At 53.9% G+C, this 15680-nt stretch overlaps 1 protein-coding gene across 5 annotated transcripts in view; it reads left to right on the top strand.

Annotated features, from left to right (window-relative positions):
* PHACTR3 (phosphatase and actin regulator 3) overlaps positions 1 to 15680 on the top strand; it is a 206116-nt gene that overhangs the window by 119132 nt on the left and 71304 nt on the right. For all 5 annotated transcript variants that reach the window (XM_059892575.1, XM_059892578.1, XM_059892576.1 and 2 more), the window contains exons 3-4: positions 3167 to 3244; positions 9402 to 9584. In XM_059892575.1, coding sequence (XP_059748558.1) covers positions 3167 to 3244; positions 9402 to 9584 — 261 coding nt within the window. The remainder of the gene's footprint in view (positions 1 to 3166; positions 3245 to 9401; positions 9585 to 15680) is intronic.

The raw sequence follows: 15680 nt of genomic DNA, 5'->3' as shown, positions 1-15680 counted from the left end.
TTCTAGAAGCCCCCCTCAGGCACCTTCAGCTCTGTGGGAAGTTGGCTAACAAGAGGCTGTACCTCTGCCCCTGCCCCGGCTGTGAGCCAGACCCACGGGGTGGATTTGGTGACAATGACACAACTGTCAGGGTAAAAGCGACACATCACGTTTCTAACCAACTAAATGCTCAGAACCACCCCGTCGCCCGCGCTCCTGCCATACCAGGACGGGAAGTGGGATGAGACGGGCAGCCGCCTCCAGGGCCGAGCAGTGGTGGGTCGTGGGGCAGCCGGGTTCGGGTCTGGCTCCTGGGTGCCAGGGTACCTTGGGTTAAGGGGAGGTCGGTGCCCTGGGAAGCAAACCTGGGGGAGGCGGGGGAGAGAGAGAGAGAGAGAGAGAGAGAGAGACTCTCAGCTCCCACAGGCCCTGTTAGCTGCGGCTGGAAACAATTAGCGAGGGACGCGCTGGCGTGGAATTAGTCCTGGCCCCCAGGGATCTGCCTGAGAAGTGCCCTTCTTGGGCTGCTGCCTCTGGCGGTCCCTGGGGGTCCCAGCCTTGAAGTGGCGCAGACTCCAGCGCTCAGAGCACGGCAGAGGCAAAGCCACTTGTGAGGAGTGGGGAGCTCCTAATAGCAGCAGCGAGTCTTCCATTCACACTTTGTGTTTCACAAGGATATGTTTCTAACTGCCCGAGTATTTGATTGACAAGCTCTCCTCATCAAGAATGAAAGCAGAATACTGATATTCAATGAATCTGATGCAGCTTCATATGCCAGAGAGCTAGGGAGGGGGACTAGACCCTGCCTGCTTGAAGCTTTCCTCCAAGGGGGTAGTTGGGAGACAGATAGACAAACAAGGGAACGAGCACGTGACAGCCAGGATCTTGGTGCAGGCGCTGGGGAGCAGGTGGTGGGGTGGGCATGGCCTTGGGATGGGTGGCCTGAGAAGACCCAGGTGAGGGGGTGACACTGAGCCAAGGTGTAATTGACCCCTGGAGAAAAGGAAGAGCATCGCAGCTGTGGGAATAGCTGTGCAGGTGCGCCAGGTTGGGCATCAGTGAAAGGCTCGGGGGCTGGAATAGGGTGATCTCTGTGACCCCAGAAAGCCCCGGTGCTCTCTGAGCTGTGGGATAGGAGGGTGGGCTGTGTGCTCTTGGGACCTTGTGCTCCTGGTTCACTTGGCACTGGGCTGCAGGAGGTGACCTGTGAGCTTATCAGAGCGCTGCGGGGACCCTGCCAGGGGACTGAGGGTCTCCAGGTGAACACCTGCAGCAGCCCCACTTTCAGGCAGGCATCCCCAGCACTGGGTCCTTTATCAAGCATTTGGAATTCTGCAGACAGCACTGCATCTTATTTATTTATTCTAAACCATCCTTTCCCCCCAAAGTGTGGGATGTTATTTACTTCAGCGTATCAAATCCTTGATTTCACAGGCATCCTTGGCCAGGATGAGATGAAGTAAAAATAATGATTTAAAGGGAAAAACAAAGCAAACTGTAGTTTGGCCAGAGTGGGGATTGGGCAACACCATGAAGGTGGCTCTCAAAGCCTGAAGTCTGGAAGTGGCATTGCAGCCTGTACCTGCTGGGGGTGAGTGTCCCTGAGATACGGACACTGCCCCTGGCTCTGCCTCTTACATCAGGAAGACTCACAGACAGTACGTGTAATGCCCTGCACCCAGGCCAGCCTCCCGTAAGCACCTCTCAGTGCTGGTCGGACGACAGGGTCCCTCAGTTCAGAGACTCCACTCTGGTTCTGCTCGCCTCTGTTTTTGGGCTGGACAGCAGCCTCTTCGCTTGTCCCTCCCAAAGCCGGAGTTCCACGAGGCTTCCCTGATGGCTCAGACCATAAAGAATCTGCCTGCAATGCAGGAGACCTGGGTTCCATCCCTGGGTCAGGAAGATCCCCTGGAGAAGGAAATGGCAACCCAATTACTCAGTTTTATCCGCACTTCTGGCACCTGGAAATTGGCTTGGAAATTAAGTTCCCTTTGCCCCAAATGTCTCTTTGCTGATACATTTGGGGTTTTCCTAGTCATCCCTGAGTCAACGCCCTCAGGAAGGCCACCGGAGTTCCCTGGATGCCCTGTCCTGGGCTGTCTGGTTCTGGTTGATGCCACTGGCCTGCTTGTAATAGATGTGAGTCCTCTGTGCCAAAGTGCTGGCCCACAGGCAGAGCTCATGCCTCTCTTGCTCCCCCATGCCTACACAGAGTAGGTGCTCAGAAAATATTTTTGAATAAATTCAGTGACTCCTTTGTCATCATCCGTTTGTCATCGGCCACTGGACTTTAAGCTTCACTGGTTGGATGGCAGTTCCATTCCCCATTGTAACCTACATCGGGCAGAGCACTCACACGTGTGGGGGACTCAGGGCCCTCTGTGACCCAGGCTCATAGCTGGCACTTTGCATCTTTTAAAGAGAGGGTCTGAGGAATGATGTGGGTTTGTGTTTGGGAATTGCATTCTACTGTAGGCAAATTGGTTTCTGGACAGTTAGGGGAAAAGGAGCTCATCAAGCAAGTGAGCTTGGCCCCTGGGAGGGGAGAGGCGGAGCGGGGGCAAGTTGGAGTGCTTTGCTCTGGGAGGAGGGCCAAAGGGCTATTCTGAAGAAGAAATTGACAAGGGCCCTTCTGCACATTAGAATCAGTGGAGGGGAATAGGGGCCAGCCCGCCTCCTTCCTATTTGACTGGCACAGTCTTTGAAAGGGTGAACCTGGGATTCATTGGAGGAGCCTCCAGTGGGGCAGTTGTGCAGAAGGCTGATCTGTGAACAGACAAAGGGCAGCCAAGATGTATAAAACCACAGACATGCACCCCAGAGCATCGAGGGCAGAGAGGGAACAGGGCCCTGGGTTGGTAAGTGAAGGCGAATACGGCCGAGGAATGGCCAGTGAGAACTTAGAGGGCGGTGTTTGGGGCATCGCTTCTCAGATGAGCCAGGAAACCACTGCCTTAAACAGAATTCATTCGCCTCCCCAAGGCCCAGCTTTCCCGTACACGATCAGCACACTGCTTGGTAAGGGAGCTTGGGTTCCTGACCGCACCCCTGCCTGGTAGCCCCCTGACCCACGGTCACCTGTTGCTTTACTGCTCTCTTCCCGAACTGGAGGTGGCCTTGGCCGAGGCTCCAGGTGGGGCCTGAGATGCGCAGCCTGGGACTCACCTGATGTTTGTATTTCGTGCAGCCTTGGAGAAGAAGATGGCCGGCAGGCAGGGCCGGGAGGACCTCATCAAGAAGGGGCTGCTGGAGATGATGGAGCAAGGTAAGTGGGGCTGGGCAAGGCTGGGCCCGGGAACACAGAGCTGGGGGTCTCATGGGGGCCCAGCAAGCCCCTCAGGGTGGAGTGTCCCAGGAGTCTGTTGTCCGGATGTAGCGGCTGCACTGGATTCTCTGTGGTTAGAGAAGTTTTCCAAGTCAGGACCCATGGCTCAGCCCCTGCCCCTGAGGACCCCTCTGTGAGTGTAGGAGTCAACCACTCCCGGGGCTTGAGCTGAGCGCACCCACTTGCCCTGGGGAACGAGGGGTTGCTTCCCACCCCAGCCAGGTGTGGATGGAGTTAGTGGTTTGTCCCGATTCCTCTGGAGTTGTAGCGGTGACTTTTGTTTCTTCACATTCGTAGTTTAATCCTTGATTTGTTGAGTCTTCGTTCCCCACGACGACTTAGAACTGCAGCTGCCATTTCTTAAGTGTCAACTGTACACCCACTGCTGTGCTGGGTTCACCTTCATCCTTTGGTCCTCGCAGCATCCTCGGGACTGGGTGTGGTGGTACCCCTGTCTCCAGATGAGGAATGGAAGTACCTGGGAGGTGGCTGCCCTGGGTCATGCAGCTGGAGGCAGGGCCCCGATGCTGTTCAGTCTCTGGTCCAGAGACAGTACTCAGCATGGCATCTGTGTGGTTGCCTGTGTTTGCGTCTTTGAGAAACACCTGGTTTTATCACCATCACAACTAATTTACAGAATGCTTGAGTTTCCCTATCTTCCTCCTTTGGTGATAGTGTGAGGCATAGGACTTGGATTCTGACCTTAAGCTTCTTGCTTTCTAGTTCCCTGAAGCTTGGCGAGAGTAGGAAAAGGGGGTCTCAGAAAACCTCACTGCTGTTTACCAGTGTCTCTGGAGCTGAACCAAGTTCTTGCCCCCTTGATTGAAAGAATTCAGCCTCACGGAGCTAGTTCCCCCAAGGACACATGACTAAATGGAATTCCTATCTCCATAAGATATTAAGATATATACTAAGATAAGACACTAAGATATTCCTAGTGTCTTGGTAATTTGGCCCAGGCATCAGGAAATAGGAAGGGAGCCCATGGAGTCAGTGAACCCAGATTATTAGATGGTCTGCTTCAGGCAGGCTCCTCATATCCTCTCTCTTCTTTGGATTTAAGAAGAAAAGTAGTTTGATGATACTGTTTTCAGGGAAAACTGCATGGGAAATTAGTGCTAAAAATCCAACTTTGCCTGGTACAAGAAAAAAGGGGGGGTTGGTATCAAATCCTGGGACTTTCAGATGCTAAACGGTCTAGTCTGTGTCTCAGATTTAGGAGAATGTCATCGCTGAGATGGGAATCTGGACTGTTTTAAGTTTATTGTTGTTCAGTTGTACAGTCGTGTCCGACTCTTTGTGACCCCGTGGACTGTAGCCCTCCAGTCTCCTCTGTCCATGAGATTCTCCAAGCAAGAATACTGGAGTGGGTTTCCGTGTTCTCCTCCTGGGGATCTTCCCAGCCCAGAGATTGAACCCGGGTCTCCGTGCATTAGCGGGAGGATGCTTTACTGTTCAAGCTACCGGAGAGCCTGACAGTCTGGTGGGGAACAAAGATTGGGTAATCCCACAGGTCAGCATACAGTCACAGCTGAGCTGAGTGTGCTGAAGGAGAGGCACGGAGCTCATGGAGAACGTGAGCGGGGCTGATGCTGGAGGGGCCAAAGGTGGCGGGAGTCAACAGGCTGCTTCTCGAACTTGCTACAATTAGGGTCACCTGGGAGCCCTGCTGGCCAAGGTGCTGGGGGCGGGGCTTAGGCGCCCTGCTTTATAAACCTCCCCAGCTGGCTCTAATGTTGGTGCTGCCAAGGGTGAGACGCGAGAGCGATAGGGAATCGGGTAGTGTCTTCCAGCCCCATGGAGCAGCCTGTGCAGGACCCCACAGGGGAAGGGAGCAGGCACCTCAAGAAGGAGCTGCTGAGAGAAGGTGGGTGGGGAAGTGGGGAGGTCAGGAATGGGGAAAGGGAGAGAGTCTGGCATCTCACAGGGCCTAGCGCCCTCCTGCCTCTTCCTTCAACGTGGACAGAGCCAAGAGAACAAGACTCCCCAGGAAGCAGCTGGGTGACAGGCTCCTCCGGGGCCACGGGGGCCCAGGAAGCCACAGGGAGAGTGGGAGGAGTCTGGGGTGAGCCTGCTGGGGTGCTGCTGGGGGGCATTGCTGGTTGGGGGCATGTCACTGGTTGGGGGTGTGTGTGTGAGAAGTCGGGCAGCAAGGGTTGCCCCAGGAAGGGACCTGGGTCAGGGAGAGGGGGCAGGGATGTGGGCTGAGTACCCACTCGTACCCCTTATACTCTGTGCTGACTGTGTAATGAACACACAGTGATGAGAGGAGACCTGAGGATGTTTGGCTGCAGCCTCCTGGGGTAAATGCCTGTTGGGCCGATTGTTTCAGTCCTGCGCTTGTTCAGAAAATGCCTGTACCCACTGCAGGTGAGGTCCAGCTCTTGGTCAGGCCTGGTCTCTCCCTAATTTGTCCTGCAGCTGGGACAGCGTGGTTCCTGCTGGATTGATAAGAATCTGTGGCCTTGCGAGTTGAACCATCCACCTCCCACACAATTCAGAGATGGCCTTCCCCACCCCACCCGCCCACCTGGGCTGGTAGTAGCCAGGAGCTTTGTAGCCAGAAGTGCCCCCTGTGGCCAGCCGCCCCCACCCCAGCCTGGACTTCACACTGGGGGGTACCTGCGACATCAGGTGAGCCTGTGATAGTGACCCAGGGGCACCGAGTGGCTGGAGTCCTTCACAGCCCCGGGAACTCGTTCTGGGACCCCCTTGGCCAGGCAAACCCAGGAAGGGCCTCTGCCCTGCACAGGTGTGCACTCACGTGTACATGGACGTGCCGCCAGCTCCAGAGTTTGCCCACAAGGCAATTGGATCACGGCAGCATGAGCTGGCTGTGGACGGGCCTGCAGGGGTGCCTGTGCATCCCCAAGATGAGCCTATGTCCAGCGAGTGGGTTTGCCCTCCCCGCTCCTCGTGAGGGGGGTGGTGTGTTATTTTGTGATACTGTGAACTCGTGCTTTGTATGAACCCCTCTGAGCTCGCCTCGGTTCCTGAAGCTCTAAGAAGCTGCCGGATCCAGGAAGGACCCTGTTGGCATTGCTAGGAGACTCGTGAGATGGGACCGGGTCCGCCTGGGTGAGGGGCTGACCTTTCCCTCACTCTGCCTTCACTGCTTTGGCTGGTGACGTGTCTGTGTCAGGCAAGGGCTGGCCGGCATCCTGGCCCCACATGGGGTTCCCTGGTCCAAGCAAATTGAGTAAGGACAGGAGTACCCCCACTTCTCTGTCCAGTTGCTCTGTCTGCTCCTGAGTGACATTCCCTGATCTCCTGTGCGTCCTCTTGGCTTTGTCTTAAATAATTTAAGGAGTTTCATTCTGCATCAGTGGTCTGAGAAGGAGGTGGTAGTTACCCCTGTGCTGTGTTCAAGTGACCCGAGAGACCACGAGGTCCTTCTCCTTGGGGCAGTTGGCAGTGTCAAGTCAGGTCTGGCAGGAACGCCGGGGGCTGTGTGTGTGTGTGTGTGTGCATGCATGCATGCGTGTGCTTTCACGGTGTGTGTTGCATGTTTGTGGTGTGTCCCCTCTCTCCATGGTTGCTCTGTGAATGACCCCGGCTCGTGCTCCTCTCTGCTGCCCTTGGAAGGGCCTGGCGGGGACAGAGCACCGACGTACAGTGAGGGGAGCAGGGGACCAGCTGCCCGCAGCTTCCCCACCCCCCAGCGTTGCTTAGCAACGACCCTGCCACCCGGGCTATTTTGAGAACTGTAACTTTTCATTGAACATGATTATGAGCCGGAGCTCTGAGCACAGCCCAAAAGAGTCATGCAAGCCTGCTAAGCCATAGAAGCAGGTGGAGGAACCCCAGAACCATGTGTTGGGGTGCAGCATTTCTTGAGCCCTGTGGAGGGTGGGGACCTTTGGGTCTCTTTCAGGTTCAGCGTTCTGACCATTTTATTGATGAGGATGGAGATACCTTTATTATTAGCAGGCATCATCACCAGCGGCAAATGAGCCACAGCTTCTAAAATTTGGGGTCCCCATCTATAAAGGACCTAAAGGGGTGGGGGGCTATGATGCTCAGGTAAGCTGGTGCCAGCAGAGCGCCTACAGCCCCGCAAAGCCTCAGTCAGTGCTGGCTGTCACCTGTAGCCAATGGACAGGTAAGCTGGTAGCAGGGACTGTCACAGCTGTGGGTCAGGTGTGTGTACACTAGTCATGAGAGAGGGTCCGAGATGCTGTAGTTCTGAGCCTGGTGACCTCTAATTGTGTCCCCTGGGCAGGTTCTCTTGGCTTGTGTCTTGGTCTTTTCCTGGGGTGGAGTTGGTTGACTGCTGGTCAGATCTGGCTGATGATCTGTTTTTGTAAAGCCCCTTGAGCTTAGAATGGTTTTAAACTTAAAGGATTTTTGTAAAAATAAAAAAGGAGTATGGAGCATGGATCTTGTGGCCTGTGGCCCAGAGAGTCTAAAATACAAATACTGGCCGCTTCTCTTTTCTGGGGAAGGGTCACCAGTACCTGGTCTGGATCCTGCCCCCAGCCGGGTGACGTGGCTGCACAGATGGCATCTTATGGGCCCCAGATCTTCAGACTTCTGTCTTTTCTGCCCTCTCCACCCACCTCCCTCGAGGGGACATGCAGCAGAGGGAACATGAACAACAGTGATGACAAGCGTATGTCCCTCCAGGGTCTCGTCACAGACCCGGCCTGGGTTGGGGAGGGCTCTGTTCAGGGAGCCTGTTGATAGCACGTGGGCAGAGGGGGCCAGGCCAAGTGGTCAGACCATCGCCCTTGTCGCCCTCTCCCTCGTCCCCTTCAACAACAGCAATGAGGGTAACGAAAGCCTGTGCATGGCGTCCGCTTTATGTCAGACGCTTATAGACAGTACTTCACTGAATCCTTGCACTGACTTCTCTGAAGCAAGGAGTTATTAGCCCCATTCGACAGAAGTGGAAGTTGGGGGCTGGAGCCGTTTGCTGCCTGGGCACAGGAACTAGGGGCAGTGGAGAGGGAAACCTTATGCTTTTTGTCCCACTGGGACACCTGGGGAATGGAAGGGGCACTGCCATCTGACAGCAGGTAAGAATTGGGACTGACGTGGGCAGCGGACCTCAGGCTCTGAAATCAACCTCTCCTCCCCTCCACCCACCTGCGTGTTCTCCTAGCCAGGCTGCCCCACCCCTCCCCGCACTGTGCTGAGCAGGCCAGCCGTGTGGATGTGCACAGATTACACTGACACCCTGCCCCATGGTGGCCTGGATGAACCGGCTCTAGGGATTAGGTTGTGCAGGGGGCCGTGTGGGTGCTGCGAGCCTGGAGCTAGGAGCTGCATCTCAGAGTTGACCGTGATTGACTGGCTGAGCCTCCAGCCTGGACCTGTGCTGTGTGGTTCTTATACCTGGACCAGTCAGTCATTATGCTCCAGAGCATCAAGCCCCTCAACGCTGATATGACCCCATGGGGGCGATCAACCAGGCAAGGGCCAGACCCTCAAAGCCTCCAGCCACTGAGCCCCAAGCAAGGGGCGGTGCTGATCCTTCTTGAGGTGTCCTGCTAGGAGTCTGGTATCCTGCGTCCTGGGATGGCCACTGTCTCGACCAAGGACTCCCTGATTCCTGCTCAGCCCTGGGCTGTGCCCTGTTTCTGGGCTGGTGATGCCATGTGTGGCTGCCCAGAGTTTAAGCCTCCTGTGGGAGGTGGGTAAGGATTGTCTTGTTAACCTCCAGATTTCCGGGGTTGGCACAATGTCAGATCTGACATATGAGAAGCATTTGTGTGTTGGGGACCAAATGGTGGGAAGTGGGTGCTGAAATGGAAGGTTATTTATAGCCACAATGGTACAACCTAGCACCTTGGGGATGGACAGCAATCGGCGCTTGTCATCACCTGTGTGGGTGGCCTTGGCTGGTGGGACAGGGACACCACAGAGGCTCAGATGTGGGTTGGAAGTGGTACAGGCAGAGGCCGGGGCAGGTGTGCTGTGATGCTTGGTGCTGCCCTAGGAAGACAGTGGAGATGGAGAAGAATTCCCAGGGTGTGTGGGAGCAATGCAGAGTACCACCCCAGCCTGGGATGGCGTTCTTCCAGGAAGTCACCTTGTGTGAATGCGAGCCGGTAGGAAGGGAGTCAGGCTTGGCTGACAGCTGACATTCTTGCAGATGCTGAGAACAAAGCATGCAGTCCTGATGGAGAGCCCCGTGCTGCACAGAGCGAACCCTCCACACCCCGGCAGGAGCCGCTGACTTCAGAGGAAGCGCCGCCGGGAAGCCCTTTGGCCACAGGGACAGACCAGGCCTCCCCAGATGAGCCGCTGGCCTCGGATAACCATGCAGACGATGCAGGTATTGACTGGACGCTGGGGTTGAGCTGCTCTGAGGATGACTGTTGACCTAGGTGGGACGAGGGTCCCGGCCCGCGCTGGGCAGCAGCCTTGGTGGAAGGTTGTCCTTAGAGGCAGCAGGGCTGGTTCATTCCTTTGAGGTGTGGTCAGCGTATCAGCAGCTACTGATCTTTATCGTTACTCTGGTGACCAGAAGAGCCAACGCGCTTGGCTGCTTGTGTGCATGACGCCGTTCTAAGTGCGGTCACGTATGTTGGCACGTGGAACCCTGGAAGAACACCCAGATGACTGATGCTGTCGCCCCCTTCCACTTGTTGATGAGAAGGGGGTGCACAGGTAACTCATCCAAGGGTTTTGTTGTTTTAGTTGCTCAGTTGTGTCTGACTCTTTGTGACCCTGTGGACTGTAGCGCGCCAGACTCCTCTATCCATGGACTTCTCCAGGCAAGAATACTAGAATGGGTTGCCATTTCCTACTCCAGGGGATCTTTCCTACCCGGGGATCAAGCCCATGTCTCCTGCACTGCAGGCAGATTCTTTACCTTTGAGCCACCAGGGAAGCTCCAAGGGTACAGAACTAGAAACTTGAGAGCAGTGTCTTTGACATCAGCCTGACCTGGGTTTGAGATGTGACTGAATTCCTCACCAAGCTGTGTGGCTGTGGACAAGTCACTTATCCTCTCTGAACCTGTGTCGCCAACCATAGATGGGGTCACGTGGCACACACTTCTTGGGGTTGCTAGAGTGAAACCACTCGGCTCAGTTGTCGCTCACACTGAGCGCTCACCCAGCGTTTGCTGCCGCCGCCAGGGGTTATCATCATCACCTTTATCGTCATCATCACTTTTGTCGTCGTCATTGTGGTGGCGCTAGTGGTAAAGAATCCGCCTGCCGATGCAGAAGATGTAAGAGATGCGGGTTCAGCCCCTGAGTTGGGAAGATCCCCTGGAGAAAGGAATGGCAACCCACTCCACTATTCTTGCCTGGAGAGCCCCATGGACAGAGGAGCCTGGTGGGCTACAGTCCATGGGGTCACAGAGAGTCAGACACAGCCGAGCACACACATACATTATGGAAAAGCAGCCCTTTGGGAGAGGGCGATGCAGTAACTCCTGGTGTTGGGTTGCTTGCCAACGCCCCCCAGAGGCCCTGGCACTAACAGCACACGTGTTTGGGGGTGTGGGTGCCCCTGAGTTTTGCTTTGAATGGGGACTCCCCCGGGTCTCTGGCAGCCCTGTAGGTCACAAACCTTGCACCGAGAACACGGACCAGGACTGCAGCTCCAGTCTCTTCTGGAAGCCTGACCTTGAGCAAAGCCCCATTCAATGAGTGGATTGAAATCTAATGCAGAGACCTGAAACTCGCCACTTCCAACATTGCCTGGGCTTAAAACTCGGGAGCATTCGCAAAAATCTACGTGTGTAGCTAGCTGCTTTTCAGCCATCAAAGTCCACGCCCCCTGGACCCTTGTTCCCACACAGTCACTGTGGCTGGGAGCTGAGAAGATTGGATTCAGTGATTTGGGTTGGCTTTGGGCTTTTGTGTTTGGGGTGATCCCTGGTTTTGTGTGGATGGTGTGGCATCAGCCATAGAACATTCTCCAAAAACCCCAGGAGGACCCGTTGTTTTGATGTTAGGTGGGACAGGATTCTGTGGGACTGGGGCTGAGCGCTGGTGTTCCCAGAAGTACACGAATTTAGAGGAAAAGTGGCATTCAGTGAGCATGTTCTCTGTGTGCTGGATTATCTTAGCCCCATTTTTAAAAATTTTATTTTATTTTTGGTTGCGCGGAGTCTTCATGTCTGTATTCATGTTTTTCTCTGTTTGTGGTGAGTCGGGGCTACTCTCCAGTTGCAGTGCTGGGGCTTCTCCTTGCAGCGGCTTCTCATTGCAGAGGCTCCAGGGTTCACGGCTCAGTAGTTGGGGTGCACAGGCTTAGTTGCCCCGCGACATGTGAGCTCTCAGGTCCCTGACCAGAGGTCGAACCTGCATCCTCTGCATTACAAGGAGAATCCTTTCTCATTTTACTACCAGGGAAGGCCCCCATTTTGTAAAAATTAAATTTACTTATTTTTAATCGAAGGATAACTGCTTTACAATATTGTGTTGGTTTCTGCCAAACACCAGCCTGAGTCAGCTGTAGGGAAGTCCCCCATTTTTTTAAGATGGACCAGAGAGATTAAGTCACTTCCCTGAGGCCGCAGAGCCTTCACATCAGTGGTAAAGCTGGGATTTGATTCGCAGACATGCTCTTAACATTCGACAGCCCCAACTATAGCCAGACTTTGCTGTGCTTCTGGCATGTTCTGGAATGTGGGTGGTTCTGTCATCTAGAAGAGGGTCAGCAGATTGCTGGCTACAGGTCAGACCCAGCCTGCCTTTGTCTGTACCATCAGCTCGTGGGCTGGCACCGTAAACCTGGGGACCAGGCAGAGACAGCTCCCTCCCTGTACCCAACACCAGCCTCTCAGCAGGTGTCCGTACATCACCGATGTGCACTGCTTGGCCTGAGCTGTGGAACCTCTTTTCTGAGAGTTGGCCAGTCTCCTCACCCATGTCCAAGCATGCTGGGTGTCACTGGGGTTCAGTGAAACTGACCACAGCAGCTGTCCCCCCAGCCCACCCAGTCCTCCTCTCAGGCTGGTCTCTGTCTCAGTCTCAGAACGTCTCTGGTGGGTGATAACAGGTTATAAAGCAAGCCCCCCGAACCACCAGTATGTCCCAGGCAGACTTTGGCTTGTAGCTCAGTGGGTGAGCAGCGACCTCTGCTGGTCAGGGCAGGAAGGGACACCCTGAGGGTGGAATTCCAAATGCGGCGAACATGCAAAGCTGACGTCCGCTTTTACATTAAAAAAAAAAAAAAAAGTTCAACACAGTACTTGAGATGTTAATGTTTCAGGGTCACAGTATTCTGGAATACAGTGGTAGCTACACGTTCACACGGGGTGCGAAGGAAGATGCTGATTTAGAGAGGAGGTGCTGAGATACCAGTTCCCCAGACTAGGACCCTTCAGACTGGTTGGGGTGTGAGGGCTCAATGTGTGATGAGTTTTGAGGAGAGAATCACAGGAGGTTAGGGGTGCAAGTGCCTGGTGTGTTAAGTCCCAGATCCCTAAGAGCACGTTGGGGGACCCACATTCCATCTTGGGCTGGTGGGGTGAGGGGACCTCCACAGGTCTGCTGGAAGCTTACCCTGAGATCTCTCTGGTTGAAGGGCTGTGGCCACTGATTCCCAGAAATCCAGAGCCACCCTGTCCACTAGCTGCGTGGTGATTTATATTAATTTAAACCAAAAACAATTTAAAAATCCAGCTCTCCTGTTCCATCAGCCACTGGTCAGGTGCTCACTGGCCAGCGTGGCTGCTGTAACAGAGAAAGCGGAAGCATTTCCATCATCTGAGAAAGGTCTACTGGGCAACCCTGAGGTGACAGGTGGCCCCACATCCACTTGGGTGGGCGGCCAGGGGAGTTTGCTCTTTGTATCCACCAGCAGAGTTTTCTGCACCAACAGAGACCTTATAAGCTGTAAAGCTGAGCCCTTTACAGAGAGGTTTACTGCCCCTATTTTAGACAATAGATTTGGGCCATGATATGAAAGTGTTAGTCACTCAGTCTTGTCCAACTCTTTGCAACCCTATGTACTGTAGCCCTGTAGCCCACCAGGCTCCTCTGTCTATGGGATTCTCCAGGCAAGAATACTGGAGTGGGTTGCCTTTCCTGAGACCTTATAACCTGCAAAGCCAAAGCCCTTTATACAACAGTTTGCCACCCTCTTGTTTAGAGACTGGATTTGGAGCATCATGGGCTGGAGGACAGGAGCTTGAAGGCCACTGCTGAGGCCCATTGGAGTTTCCATGGTGACAGGACCCAGGGGACTTAATATCAAACAGCTGTGGGTGTCTTGAGGGGCCGCCCTCTCCACAAGACCCCACAGAGCATCTCCTCGGAAGTCTGAGTAATGTCTACCTCAAGCAGGGCCCCTCAGCCTTGGGCATCCCTCTGGAGGGGGCACTGGGCAGCGTCAGGAGACAGTCTGGTTGTCTCACAGCATCTGGTGGATGGAGTCCACGGCTGCTGTTCCAAAATGTTTTTCTCCCTGGCAGAGTGGCTTGTAACTGTCCAAAGTGCTGAATAGCTTCTAACAACTGCTCTGTGATCTCATGGAAGTCTCCCTCCCTGCCTGGTGGTGGGCAGAAGCAGGTATTTTATACCGATGAGGAAACTGAGGTTTAGCGATTGGAGACCAAGGTCACACTTCTTGAATAAGTCGATCACAACAGAGGAGAAGGATGGATGTGGGAGAGTGGGGGGCCTCAGGTCAGGCGAGTCATTCCTCTGTCACCTGTCTCCCCTGAAACCATGACATGGGGAGCATGCTGGGTGCTCAGAGGGTAGGAACCAAGCTTGGAACTAGTCCTTCAAGCTCACGCCAGCCCATCTGCTGGTGCTTCCAGCTGCAAGCACGGCCGCTGAGGGCCTGGGCCAGGAGCATGGCGGCCCAGGGATCGGGGTCCACTGCCCTGCGCTGATTTACACAGACCAGGAGACCCAACACAGTCACAGGGCTGCTGCCCACGTGGAGAAAAGGGATGGTTCTCACTTGCTCTCGCTCAACAGGAAACCACACATCTGTTTTTACCCAGAAGCAGAAAATGTGTTTTCATATTTTTGCAAACCTTTTTCACTAAAACAATCAGAATTGTAGACTCTTCGAAGTAACAGGTAACAGTTCATAGGATATAACAATAGTCTTGAAGTCTAGGAGTCTTAAAAAAATTCTGTGAACAAATCATACTTTTGAGGACAGTTTTACTGAGTCAGTTGCAGTGTGGTGGATGACCCTAGAGCCTATTATACAGCGTGAAGTACAGTCAGAGAAAAACAAATATTATGTATTAATGTATGTGTGTGTATATACACACACACACACACACAGAATCTAGAAAAACGGTACTGATGAGCCTATTTGCAGGGAAGGAATGGAGATGCAGAAGTAGAGAATGGAGTTGTGGACACAGCAGGGGAAGGAGGGGTGGGGCAAGTTGAGCAAGTAGCATTGACGTGTGTACACTATGATGTGCAAAATAGACAAGCAGTGCTGAGTGTGCATGCATGCCCAGTCACGTCCTGCTCTTTGCAACACCATGGACTGTAGTCTGCCAGTCTCCTCTCTCCATGGAATTCTCCAGGCAAGAATACTGGAATGGGTTGCCATTTCCTCCTCCAGGGGATCTTCTCCGCCCAGGGATCCAACTCACATCTCCTGCATTGGCAGGCAGATTCTTTATTGCTGGACCGTTAGGGAAGCCCTCTTCTAAGTGGGAAGCTGCTCTCTAACACAGGATGCCTGGCCTGGCTCTCTGCGATGACTTCCAGGGGTGGGATGGTGGGGAAGGTAGGCTCAACAGGGAGGGGAGATATAGATATATAAAATTGTGACTGAACCACATTGTTGTATGGCAGAAACCAAGACAACATTATAAAGCATTTTTCCTCCAATTAAAAAAAATTCAAGTTAAAAGCTAAATAAGGCAGATGTAATAATAATAAAACCGTAGTGTTTTTGCGTGCATATCCATACAGGACATAAAGTGAGGATGATGCTATAATGGCTGTTCTCAGTGATACAAACCTGACTGACACTCTGCAGTGAGTGGGAAGGGGACGTTTCTTTTCTCAGATCTTGATCATCAGGATTTGGGAGGCCCAGCCCTTCTGCATCTCCATGAGCTTCACAAGGGAGAAGGTCTGGCCAGCGAGGTCCTCAGCTTCCAACAGGGACAATGAGAAAATGGAAACGGTGATGACAGTGGGGTGTATGGGACGTGCAGTGTCCCTTCTATAGTTTCAGAGATTTGTGAGGACAGGATCAGGTTTGCCTCAGTCAGCACCATGGACAGCACCCCTCCCTGTTAGGAATACTCCCTGACTGATGGGTGAATCCTTCACAGAGACTTTGGGGCCAGCTTTGCAGAGGGAGTTAGGATCTTCTCTCATAGGTGGTTGCAAAGATGAAATTACAGGATGTGGGGCAATGCCTTGCCCAGGGCTTGGCACCTGGGATGTGGTCTGAGAGGGTAGGGAGGCTGGGGTCCCAA

This window comes from Bos taurus, chromosome 13, assembly GCF_002263795.3.
Source record: "Bos taurus isolate L1 Dominette 01449 registration number 42190680 breed Hereford chromosome 13, ARS-UCD2.0, whole genome shotgun sequence".
Lineage (NCBI taxonomy): Eukaryota > Metazoa > Chordata > Mammalia > Artiodactyla > Bovidae > Bos > Bos taurus.
The sequence above is the reverse complement of the archived record's forward strand: the minus strand, read 5'-3'. Positions and strand labels throughout refer to the sequence as shown.